General features: G+C 40.1%; 1 protein-coding gene across 6 annotated transcripts in view; it reads right to left on the bottom strand.

Annotated features, from left to right (window-relative positions):
- Positions 1–13,479, bottom strand: part of TRIM37 (tripartite motif containing 37) — a gene marked incomplete at both ends in the record, with an annotated part of 147,861 nt that overhangs the window by 59,334 nt on the left and 75,048 nt on the right. For all 6 annotated transcript variants that reach the window (XM_079726308.1, XM_079726307.1, XM_079726311.1 and 3 more), the window contains 2 exons: positions 618–926; positions 8,522–8,716. In XM_079726308.1, the coding sequence (XP_079582434.1) occupies positions 618–926; positions 8,522–8,716 (504 nt within the window). The remainder of the gene's footprint in view (positions 1–617; positions 927–8,521; positions 8,717–13,479) is intronic.

The raw sequence follows: 13,479 nt of genomic DNA, 5'->3' as shown, positions 1-13,479 counted from the left end.
GACTTATTTCCTGTCACTCTCACCTCTGCTTAATTTACCATGTTCAGCCAAAATGGTCTTCCTTCAAGCCTTCAAACATGCAGAGCAAATCCTTTATATGGGACTTTGCATTTTCCATTCTGTTTACCCTGAAGAATGCTTCCCCCAGATCTCTGCATGGCTACCACCTTCTCAACCTTCAGATATCAGTTCAACTGTTGCCTCCTGAGAGACTTTCTGACCACCCTAACTAGAACAGCACACACCTCACTTGCTCTGCCCATCTCACTCTGTTGTTTCCTTCACGTACTTTTTACCAACTGAAATTATCTTTACTTGTCTACACATTTTAATGTCCAATTCCCATCACATGAATACATGAATGCAAGATCCACGAGGTTAAGGATTTTGTCTTGTTTGTTGACCCACATAGAATAAGCAACCAAGAAATGTTAGCTCTATTACACAGCAGAAAATATACAGAGTCAGTTTTGGATGGGAGAAAAGGCTGTTTGCATTAGTAGTCTTAATTCATTGTGAGGGAGATGTTTGAATATTATTATTCTGAAAATAACCTGTCCTCTAGCTTCCCAAATGACACATGGAGGAATAAAACTAATAGGATCTTTTTCACTTACAGTTTCGTATGTAACAACTGGCAACTGATGACTTTGCCAAGAGCTCCATTCCCAAATCCTGTAATCTGCTAGAGTTTTCGGTTCCACATGCAGCCAGAGCTGCCTGGTCAGCAGAAAGAAGGCTTGCCGGCATGTCTCCAGAAGCAGCATTGCTGCTTTTTATTTCTGGAAGTGTATTCTTTACATCAGTTTTCATACATCGGACTTCAGCTATTTGAGTTTTGAGTCTTTTTAGCATCTTTAAATCCGAGGGAACTCGCCACATTGCCTGCTGCTTCCTTTGGTCTTTATCTTTTCGAGAATATGATGCTTCAGAGAGAAAGTGACAAGTCATGTTAATATAGACTTTAACATTCATGAAACCATTCTATACTGTGACTATAGGCAAATTTGAGGTGTAAATAACTTAAGGTGCTTTAGGTGGTATCAACATAAAAGCATGCACTAAATCCCATTAATGAAAATAAAGATAGACACAAGTATCCTAACTCTATTCACACCTACAAAGTTAAAACCTGGGTCACATTATAATCACTCAAATCTGAATTCTGTATTTACTTCTAAAAGTTTTAAAAGCTGCCCTACTGCCTGGGCTTTCTTCTTTATCGTTCTCCACTTTTCTCAAATTTTCTATACTGAGCTTTTATTATGTTCACACACACAGAAAAAACAGAAAAAACATAAACCTAGAAGCCACTTAGTCTAATATGCTATACCTAGTGTATTAAAAAAATATGCTAACTGAATTTTAAAAAATTGATTTACTGAACTATCATCCAATGTAGATACAGCTATTAAGTGCCATGGAATATCATAAAAAACTAGTTCCTTGTCACTGAGTCTTCACAGCCACTAAACTAACAATGCTTTCTCTCTTCCAAGAGAAAGTAGTTAAAGTTGTCTTTAATTTCTTTTCGCCACCCAAATATTAAGAAGAGAGGAATGAGCAAGGAAAGCACACACTTTCTATGCAGGAAGAGCAAATGAGGTAGATATTCTGGAAATCAAAGAACATTATGACTGACTCAAGGCAAAAAGAAACCAAGTTCCCTACACAACAAAATAACACCCACCCCCAACAAACAGGGGACCAACAGGTACCCTAAGTAGACAAAAGAACAATTCGGAATGATAGCTGAACCTGCTTACACACTGTAACAATCTACTGCCATATAACGGGGCAAGGTGACATCCCAGTGTGTGCAACAGCTATCCCCCCACTTCTACCATGTGGAAAGAACCCGGATTGTGTTCAGGTATTAGGTGGGCAGCAGTGTGCTCTGGACGGTTAGGTCCATCCTTTGTTCGGCCCCAGAGGATATGAGTCTAGGACTGGTCTAAGCTCATTCCTCTTTGAGCATTTAGGGTGGGCACATGACTCATAGTTTCATCCAAAAGCTGGTGGTGGGGGGAGGCAGAGATTTTCCATCCTGATAGGGAGATTTTATTATGTTCGGTGATACAGGTAATAAGTAGAGGAGTTTGAATTCAAACGAAGGAGTCTGCCTCCAAAGTCAGTGATCTTAATATTAATAACTTTGCCCTCCAGCGTCACGGAATAAGTCTCTTTTCCATCCAGTCTTTTCTTCCCTGCTAGTGACACATTCTTGTGAATAAATGATGTATGAAGCTGTGGCCGTCATCTTATCTTATTGCCATGACAGAGGAGGCAAGAGAACTGCAGGAAGACCATCCCTTGCCCTGCCTTTAAATACCTGATGAACCTGGAATCACTTACCTCCAGACTTAATATGCATAATAAAGTGCCTTTATTATTATTAGTTAAGCCACGATTAGCAGCATTTTGTTTCTTGCAGTTGAAAGCAAGAATCAGAGAGAGCTTTTAGAAATCCAGGATTTGGTTGCAGATCTACCATTTAGTGGCTGTAACTTTCTTTCAGTCCTCCAACTTCTGAGTCCACTTATTTATTTGTAAAATGAAGACAATAATATACATGTAACAGGACTGTTGTGAAGCTCAGAAGATTCCATGTCTGTGAAAACACTCTATAGCACCTTCCCATTCAAGCCATTGTCCACCAAGATGTGAGGGCAGTTTTCTAAAACCCAAATCAGATATTACTTTCCCGCTTAGATTCACTGAGGAAAGCACCAGCATGGCACACAGGGCCCTACATTGTCTGATTCCACCTTCACTCTCAGTGGCTTTATCTTCTGCGTCTATCCCAAACATATCCAATCTTTTGGAACTGTTTGCATCTCTGACATAACAGCCATGCGCTATCTCGCTTTCATCTCTTTCACACGTCCTCCTTCCTTTGCTCTACTAACCCAGACTCATCAGGTATAATCTGAAATGCCTCCTTCTTCAGGCACCTGAACCGCCAACTGCTCCCCTTCTTTCAAATCGATTCTCACCTAATTTTGTGGAGCACAGGGAGTCCACTTCTACTGCAGCACTTATCACATCACAGTACGGAAGACCAGCATGCAGACTGTGAACAACTTACGGGCTGAGGTTACATCTTAGTGACCTTTCTGTCCCGGGCCACGCAGCCTATGGCACAACATACTCAAACTGTCCTGCGAAATAAAATCTGTGTGGTTCCCATCTCCCACCCCACATCTACCTGGACTTACAGATGAAAACCTGTGTTAAACCACATGGCTTGGGCTTCCCTGGTGGCACAGTGGGTGAGAGTCCGCCTGCCGAGGCAGGGGATGCGGGTTCGTGCCCCGGTCCGGGAAGATCCCACATGCCGCGGAGCGGCTGGGCCCGTGAGCCATGGCCGCTGAGCCTGCGCGTCCGGAGCCTGTGCTCCATAACGGGAGAGGCCACAACAGTGAGAGGCCCGCGTACCTCAAAAAAAAAAACAAAAAACTAAAAACCAAAAACCACATGGTTCAGTTTATTATTACCAGAAACTGACAAGAACTTTTAAAAGTAGGAAGCCTAAATGGGAAAACACAAAACAGACTTAAACAAACCTCCATCATCTGAAAAATCAGTTAATAAACAATTACTGAGTTTGTTTCAAATGCTAAGCACTGTGCTAGGCAGAGGATATAGCAGTGAACAAGACGAACACCCAGTCTTTGCCCTCACAAAGCTCTTAATCCACTTCAGTACTGTGTGGTTAAGTGCTAAGACAGGAGAGTGTAAGGTGCTGTGGAATTTCACCAAAGGAACCTGACAACTTAAGGCTACTTACTGTACTGATGATGAGAAGCCTTCCTGAATTTGCCAAGTTATAACGTTAATAGAACTGAGAGTCTCAGCTATAACACTTCTTTCATATCATTCAGTTCTACCTTTCAAGAATGACAATTCTCTACAGCTTCTCCTCCAGACTTCAGTATCTGTCAATGCTGTCACCCTTCTCCTGGTCACCTAAGCCAATTCAGAGTCCTCTTTACCATGTTACAATTAGTTGCCAAGCCCCATAAACTCTACCTTTACAAGCATAACTGTGTGCTATAAGTAAAATCTTAATTATACATTGCCTAGGTTAATCTGTTCCCTAGAGGTTAAGTAGAACTTTTATAATGTCAAAAGATTCTGAAGACCTTATCCCACCTCCACATATTTTTAAGCATATAATGATTGAAAAAATACACAGAAATGTAGGAATTTGTCCTCTCATACTAGGAACCACAAATAAACTTCTACAACTACACCCTGATTAGATTTTCATGTCTGATAGCTTTCTCAGCCCTGCAAGCTTTCTAAAATACAGTTTGAATCAAACTATTCCTAAACTGAAACAATGGCTCCCCACTGTCCACTATGAATAAATCCCTCAGGCAAGCATGAAAGGCCTTCCACAGAACAGATCCAACTGGACTTTCCACCTCCATTTACCACTACATGTACCTTAAAATCCAGTTCGGCTACATTATCTGTTGTTCAAACCCTGATGCCCCTTACGATGTTCTTTTTATGGCACAGTGGCTCAGAACAAAAACCTGCGGTGAGTCTGATACGTGATAGGTGTTCACTCAATATGTGTTGAAAGAAACAAAAGGATAATAAAGGAAGACTATGAACAACTCTATGCCAACAAATTTGATAATCTAGATGTAATGGACCAATTCCTTGAAAGGCAATCTGCCAAAACTCACACAAGAAGAAACAGACAATGTGAATAGGCCTGCATCTATTAAAGAAATTTAATCAGTAACTGATACCTTTCCAAAACAGAAAGCATCTGGCCCAGATGGGTCCACTGGTGAATTCTACCAAACATTTAAAGAAGAAATTATATAAATTCTCTACAATCTCTGCAAGAAGCAGAGGGAACATTTCCTTACTCAATCTATGAGGTCAGCATTACTCTAATACCAAAACCAGACAAAGACATTACAAGAAACCGACAGACCAGTATCTCTGATGAACATAGATGCCAAAAACCCTCAACAAAATATTAGCAAACTGAATTCAACAACATATTTAAAAACTCATACACCACAACCAAGTGGGATTTATCCCAGCTATGCAAGGCTGGTCCAACGTTCGAAAATCAATTAATGTAATCCATCACATCATATCAACAGATGAAAAAAAAAAGCATTTGACAAAATCCAACAACCATTCACGATAAGACCTCAGAATAAAGGGGAACTTCCTTAACTTCATAAAGAATATCTATGGAAAACCTACAGGGCTTCCCTGGTGGTGCAGTGGTTAAGAATCCGCCTGCCAATGCAGGGGACACGGGTTCGATCTCTGGTCTGGGAAGATCCCACATGCTGCGGAGCAACTAAGCCCGTGTGCCACAACCGCTGAGCCTGCACTCTAGAGCCCACGAGCCACAACTACCGAGCCCTTGTGCCACAACTACTGAAGCCTGCGCGCTTAGAGCCCGTGCTCTGCCACAAGAGAAGCCACCACACTGCAATGAAGAGTAGCGCCTGCTCACCACATCAGAGAAAGGCTGCGTGCAGCAATGAAGACCCAACGCAGCCAAAAATTTAAAATAAAATAAATTTATATAAAAAAAAATAAAACCTACAGCTAGTATCATACTTTATGGTGAGAAACTTGAAGCTTTCCCATCAAGATCAGGAACACCTTTTCACCACTCCTTTTTAATCTCTACCGGAAGTTCTAGCTAATGCAGTATAACAAAAAAAGGAAATGAAAGTATACAGACTGAGAAGGAAAGAATATGCAAAGAATCAAAAATGAACATCGAAATCCAAGCAATCTTTTTAATAAAAAGAAAGCTGGATCTTTTTCTAACATTAGCCTTTAAATATCCTCTCATAGAAAGGTTATTTTCATTTGGCTTCCATGACTCTGTTCTTTCTCCTTTCCAAAGCCTCTTCATCTGACTCATCTTCCACACACTCAATAAAAATAGACGTTCACCATGATTATGTCCCTAGCCCCTTTCTTTGAAAAACTTTCTTGAAACTCACCCCTTTGCAATCTTACTCCCTTAGTTTTAATTAGCCAGTATCACTTCTAGGCAAATAACTGCCTGTATTCCAGATCTTAATTTTTAGCTGTCTACTGGGCATCTCTACTGTGATATCTCACTGGTATGTCAAACTCAAGATGTTTAAATGCAAGCCTTGCTCCTTCTCTCTACTATTTCCCCCATTCTCCTTGTCATCAGCATTTAAATCACCTGGATTTGAAACTCAAGTCATCTCATTTATATTATTAATTTTAACAGAAAGCTAAACTTTCAGAGAACCAAGACCTTACTCTGTTTATGTAGTCTGCATTCTTTTTTTTCCAATGACATTGAATATTTTTCAAAAACATGATTTTACCTGTCTATAAAATATACTATTCCATGGCAAAACTGTAATTTTTCAACCATAACTGTATTGTTGGATATTTTCAACAACTCTGATTATTTTCTCTTTGGAATATATTCCTAGAAGTGAAGTTACAGGATTAAAGGATAGAGGTATTTTACACCTACTACAAAATTTTCCTTCAAAATGGTTAAACCAATGTATACATCTACCTACAGAAACAGAACTTGTCTGTTTCACTAGGTCTTTGCAAACAACACTGGTTATAATTTAAGCAAAACCTTTGCCAATGTGATAAGTTTTTTTTTAAGGGTATTTCTTTGTTGATCACAAGAACTATGTGTAATTTTTATTTTCTTCTGTACAATTTTCTGTATTTTAAAAGTTTACTAAAACAAAAATGCCTCAGAAACAAAATGTAAGATTATATACAATGTGGTAAGTACTACAAGAGTACAGGCATAATACAAAATGTACTTGGACCATAGATAAAACGCAACTGTTTTATAACCTAATTGGAGACAGTCAGATTGAGGACCCAGGCTTCCAGAAAGTATACCTTAGGAAAAAAGAGGCCTAAATAATCCAAGCTCCAATCTATCCCCCACTAGAGCAGCTCTATTTCTCTGTTTTCTACACTGAGACTCTGCCTTAAACTCTACTTGAAAAATGAGTTTTGCTGCTTTAAAGAAGCATCAAAATCACTGTTGTAAATCATTGATTTAATCTGTATAGTAACTGTTGTCTAGGAAGGTAGAAAAATGTTCAGTAGGGACTTCCCTGGTGGCGCAGTGGTTAAGAATGTGCCTGCCAATGCAGGGAACACGGGTTCGATTCCTGGTCTGGGAAGCATCCACATTCTGCGGAGCAACTAAGCCCATGCACCACAACTACTGAGCCTGCGCTCTAGAGCCCACAAGACATAACTACTGAGCCCACATGCCACAACTACTGAAGTCTGTGCTCCTAGAGCCCATGCTCTACAACAAAGTGAAGCCACTGCAATGAGAAGCCCGTGCACTGCAATGAAGAATAGGCCCTGCTCACTGCAACTAAAGAAAGCCTGCACACAGCAACAAAGACCCAACACAGCCAAAAAATAAATATTCCTTTTTAAAAAAAAAAAAAAAAAGAGGAACTTCCCTGGTGGCGCAGTGGTTGAGAGTCCGCCTGCCGATGTAGGCGACACAGGTTCGTGCCCTGGTCCAGGAGGATCCCACATGCCGCGGAGTGGCTGGGCCCGTGAGCCATGGCCGCTGAGCCTGCGCGTCCAGAGCCTGTGCTCCGCAATGGGAGAGGCCACAACAGTGAGAGGCTCGCATACCGCAAAAAAAAAAAAAAAAAAAAGAAAGAAAGAAAAATGTGCAGTATATTTTAGGAAGCTTTCCAACAAAAATGGTTTTTAAAATGTGTCTTTTTTTTGTGTATGTGGTACACAGGCCTCTCACTGTTGTGGCCTCTCCCATTGCGGAGCACAGGCTCCGGACGCGCAGGCCCAGCCGCTCCGCAGCATGTGGGATCTTCCCAGATCGGGGCACGAACCCGTGTCCCCTGCGTCGGCAGGCGGACTCTCAACCACTGCGCCACCAGGGAAGCCCTAAAATGTGTCATTTAAAGTAAATGCCTATGTCTAAAAGTTTCAAAAAGTCCAGGTTTGACTATACATTTAAATCGTGTATGTGTATACACTGTACTACAGTAACACAAATGTAACTCCTCTTTAACAAATAATTTTTCAAAAAAAAATACTGCTAATTGGTATACGTTTTTAGGCTATTAAACACCAAAACATGAGTAAACCTTCTTTTTCTATTTTTAACTTAGATACAGTTCCTGTAAGAAGTTAGGGTATTCATGAAGCCTGCAAAACTTGACGTCCATTCACAAAGAGGATAACTGTACTTCATATGGATCAAACTGTCAATCAGTCACAATCTAAAAGACAAATCATATAAAAACCTTCTTACAGGCATTTTGGCATTATTTTTGCACAAAACACCTTTGAACAACAGCAACAAAAAATTGATTTGATTGATATATTTTTATAACATACAATGAAAAATCAATTTGCTACAGAAACATACCCTGTTCCAACACTTAAGATACTTGGGTCCAAATTTAAGAGTTCTTTTGGAGAAGCACAGAAAAATGGGAAATTATTGTTAATATTTTACCTGTGGGCTGCAAAAGTGAAGCAGGCGGGCGAGGCTGTAAGCCCCACAAATTTTCCATACTGCTCCGGTCCTTAAGGTCCAACAAATGTATTAATATTAAAGGATCAATGTCTAATAAACTACTGGTAGCAGCAGAGCATAAATGTGCTCTTCTTGACATTCTGCTACTGGCACCCATACAGCCATGGTTACTACCTGCAAAAGAAAGAGATGTAGAAAATGAAAGCTATATAATTGGACAAATTTAATAAGAAAGAAAGAAAGAAAGAAAAAGTAAACTGGTTGATGTTGTTTGAATACTTCTCTATGGACCTCTTAGGAGTTGGTGTTCATGATAAGAAGCACAGAGAAGAAACCATATTGCCCAGAGAGGTGTACAAAGAACAGTGGCTGGCGACAGGCCTCGTTACTACTCAAAATTCAGGCATAATCCTCAACCCCATCCTGAACCCTAGACATAAAAAGGTGACAATGTGTACAGTATATATGGTTAGGGGTATGAGGGTAAGGAAAAGGAGAATATATCGCATAACCCAGTGGTCTTGGATCAAAGTCAAGCTCCCTGGTATAACAGATCCCAAGGAACTAGACACCAAAATAGCAGAAGTCTTCTCCAGGTCTCTGGACAGCAAAATGCTCAGGTCATGACGGTTTGGCAGACATTTTTTCTAGTTTGATTAAATACTGAAGTACAGTTTGAAGATTTCAGACTTACCTTGTTAATGACTGATGCATAATATAGACATCTGAAAATAACGTCATCTCTATATTACCTGTGTTGATAATAAGCTCCTTAAGCCAAGGAAACCATCTGACTTCTCTCTAGCGCCTAGTACAATGCCTAACAAGTATTAGGTATGGAAATGTTGGTTAAAACTGACCTCCTCAAATAAAGCTATTTAAATATATTCTAAAGAAACACAACATTAAATAATGTTACAAGCAGCAAAGTCTTAAAGTAGATAATATAAAAATAGCACGAAATAATCAGGATCTGACTATTCATGAGTGTGTCCAAAGAGATCTGGGGGAAAAAAAAAAAAGAAAAACTTAGGAGAAAAGTTTAGTTATTCAGAAGCTTCAGGCCGTTTATTTACTTATATGTTTTTCACCTATGTTCACATTCTTATGTCCTTACCTTCCCCTACTTCTTCATCCTCTTCTTTTTTTTTTTAATTAATTAATTTTACTTATTTATTTTTGGCTGCATTGGGTCCTCGTTGCTGTGCGCAGGCTTTCTCTAGTTGTGGCGAGCGGGGTCTTCTCTTCGTGGCAGTGCGTGGACTTCTCATTGCAGTGCCTTCTCCTGTGGCAGAGCACAGGCTCTGGGCACGCGGGCTTCAGTAGTTGTGGCTCGCGGGCTCTAGAGCACAGGCTCAGTAGCTCCAAGGCATGTGGGATCTTCCTGGACCAGGGCTCGAACCCACGTCCCCTGCACTGGCAGGCGGATTCTTAACCACTGTGCCACCAGGGGAGTCCCCATCCTCTTCCTCTTCTAAGGATTATCCCATTGCCAATTTTTCTTTCAGCCTCTGTACCCACTGCAACTCCTATTTTAAAAGGCAGAAAACTATCCCCCTCCACCTCGAAACTGTTTCTTAGCCCTTTTCCTTTACTAGGGAGTTCCCGAATCAGGCTGCGTATCAGTCAGTTGGAGGAATTTTTAAAATTCTTGGCCCTGCTCCAGAGGTACTGAACGAGAATATTAGAGTGGGATCCAGGACCTTTTTCCAAAAAGCTACTCAGGTGGTTCTGATTGTTTAGTAAATAAACTCAGTAGCCCAGAGTATGGTATCTACCGCCCGGATATCTAGTTCTTCTTTAAAAACAAAAGTTGCTCATTCTCCCATGTTAAATGGACCCCCAGTACAGAAAGGAGCATTAACAGTCTTCTGTTTCTAACCACTCTTCCAGGTCACTACTCTCACCAGTGAACAGAAACTCCTTTCCTTTGTGGTTCACGCCCTTCAGTTACTCCCTCCCTCCCATGTTCCCACCCTTTCTACTCACTATCACATTCATCCACGGGCATCAAAGACTTTAGCATCTATTTCAGTTTCCCTATCTCAAAGCTAACACTGCCATCATTCTGTGTGTGTGTGTGTGTGTGTGTGTGTCTCATACATAAGTATACAGCCTAGTGTATGGTCACAAATTAATGGCACCCCAAAATTCCTCCATGCCTCCTAAAATTGCTCACTAACCTTCCTCCTCAAAGGTAACTTCCATCCAGAGTTAAACACCATAGATTAGTTTTGCCTGTTTTTGAACTTTACATAAATGTTATGATAGAGTTGTACTCATATCCTGCTTCTTTGCTCAACATGAGATTCATCTATATTGCTATATATAGCAGTTTATTCATTTTCATTATTTCTGTGCAGGGCTCCAAAATGTGAATATATCCAGTTTCTTTCCTTATTACTATTAGGAAAGAATTTGGGTTGCTTTTAGCTTTTGGCTACTAAGAATAAAACTACTGAACTTACAAGCAGATAACTACTCTTGAACTTCACTCGGAAAAAAAAACAACACCTCATAAAAAAGAAAATGGATCCTCTCCTCCTAAGCCAAGCCAGATTAACCCTGCTAAAATATTACATTGATCTATCTAAGCTCTGTGCCTGTATGCATTAGCATGACATTCAAGGTTCTACCCAGTCTAGACCCAAACTACCTTTCTAGTCTTCTCCAGTTTTTCACATCCTTTACTTTGTTATAAATTACATTTATATTTTTTTAATTAAAAACACAAGAAAACAAAACCACCTGAAAAAGAACAATGCTGCTCTAAATTATCTTGTAAAATTCGACTGGCAAACACCACCTCCCACTCTGTTGGAACTGGGAAAGCCATAGGATGTGTTTGTTCAGCTTCAGCCCATATTGCCCAACAGTTTTCCAAAGGAGTGGTATCAATTTTCATTCCTACCAGGAGGTTACGAGAGCTTCCATCTCTCCAAATGCTTTCAATATTTAATATTGCCAGTTTAAAATGTATTAGCCATTACAGTGGGTATGTAATGGTATCATAATGTGGATTTTATCTGGCATTTCCTGAAAAAGAGAATGAACAGAATCTCAGAGACCTGTGGAACCCCATCAAGTGTACCAACATACACATAATGGGAGTTAGAGAGGAGGAGAAAGAATATTATTTGAAGAAAAATGGATAAAAATTTCCCACATATAATGAAATCTATTAATCTAAACATCCAAAAACTCAACAAACTTCATGTAGGGTAAACTCAAGAGATCCACACTGGGACACATCACAATTTGCGTTTCTCTGACAAAAGAGGCTGAGCACCTTTAAAAATGTGTACTGGGCATCTAGACAGCCTCCTTTGTGAAGTGTCTATTCTTGTCTTTTGTCTTTTTTACTAAGAGGTTGTCTTATCTTTTTCTTATTGATTTGTAAAAGTTCTTTATATATTATGGATAAACTTTTGAATAATATTTTTAATTAATTCATTTATTCTAATGAATAAAAATTATGATACTTACTTTAAAAAAGCAATATACATTAATAGACCAGACTGCACACCTGTGGTCTTGTAAGCAGCCAGTTATACGGGTCTGGAGATCAATACGTGGTGGTCCCATAGGCCTCTCAAGACCAACATGGATCAAACGGAATATACTATCTTCTGCTCCTGGACTCATTCACTTATGTAATGAGCACAGGCTAACCTAGAAACGTTAAGGATCATCCCCACATCTCCACCAACTCCAACCAATCCAGTAAGACACTCCCAAGTTGTGTAGATACTATTTAACATCTCTCAAAAGGTTTCTTCTTTACCTTGTCTGCTGTTACCTTATTTTAGGCCCTGAAAATTTCTCTCCTGGAATATTGAGGTAGTTTTTTTTTTTCTTTCTTTCTTTCTTTTTTTTGGCCCTGCCACACAGCTTATAGGATCTTAATTCCCCAACCAGGGACTGAACCCGTGCCCTCAGCAGTGAAAGCAGGGAGTCCTAACCACTGGACTCTCAGGGAATTCCCACGGTAGTTTTCTAACTAATCTTATCTCATCCATTTTCCACTATAAAGACAAATCTGATCACATTCGCTTTTAAAGACCTTTAGTGGGGACTTCCCTGGTGTTGCAGTGGTTAAGAATCCACCTGCCAATGCAGGGGACACGGGTTCGAGCCCTGGCCCGGGAAGATCCCACATGCCGCGGAGCAACTAAGCCCGCGTGCCACAACTACTGAGCCTGCGTGCCACAACTACTGAAGCCCATGCGCCTAGAGTCTGTGCTCCACAACAAGAGAAGCCACCACAATGAGAAGCCCACACACCGCAACAAAGAGTAGCCCCTGCTCTCCACAACTAGAGAAAAGCCCACGCACAGCAACGAAGACCCAATGCACATTTATTTATTTATTAAAAAAAAAAAAAAAAAGACCTTTAAAGCCCAAACTCAGTCTGGCAAATACGACTTTCTATTACCTAATCATGTTCCTGCTTACCAATCTCACACTGGCTTGCCCCCATATAAACTAACCTCTCAAATATCTGAAGTTCCCAAAAAGGACGATGCTGTGACTTCTGCCTAGAATGCCTTTGCTCTTTAATCTCATTATTTCCCTGTTCGTCTAATGAACTGAGCTCATTTTTAAAGAGCAAGATCAAGCATCACTCTCTCTCTCTGAAACCTTTTTTCACCCATTTCCAATTAGCTGTTCTTTCCATTTTTGGTGTCACCCTGTATCTATATTTATAACCACAAAGTTTTACAATGACTAGTGCTGCAAAAGTGATGCTCATTCATTTTATAAACCCAATGAACAACACAACGGCTGATACCTAGTGGGTATTCATTAAACACTTGTGGAACAAGTAACCTTAAAAATCTTTAGCCTGAAATATATAACAGATGTTTTGAGTAATGACTTTATACAACGTCCATTTGTTTTACAAATGTATTATACTGGCAAAACTTTTTAGTTCT

This window comes from Hyperoodon ampullatus (genome assembly GCF_949752795.1).
Source record: "Hyperoodon ampullatus genome assembly, chromosome: 19".
NCBI classification, from domain to species: Eukaryota; Metazoa; Chordata; class Mammalia; order Artiodactyla; family Ziphiidae; genus Hyperoodon; species Hyperoodon ampullatus.
Note: the sequence above shows the minus strand (reverse complement) of the source record. Positions and strands in the feature narration are given on the sequence as shown.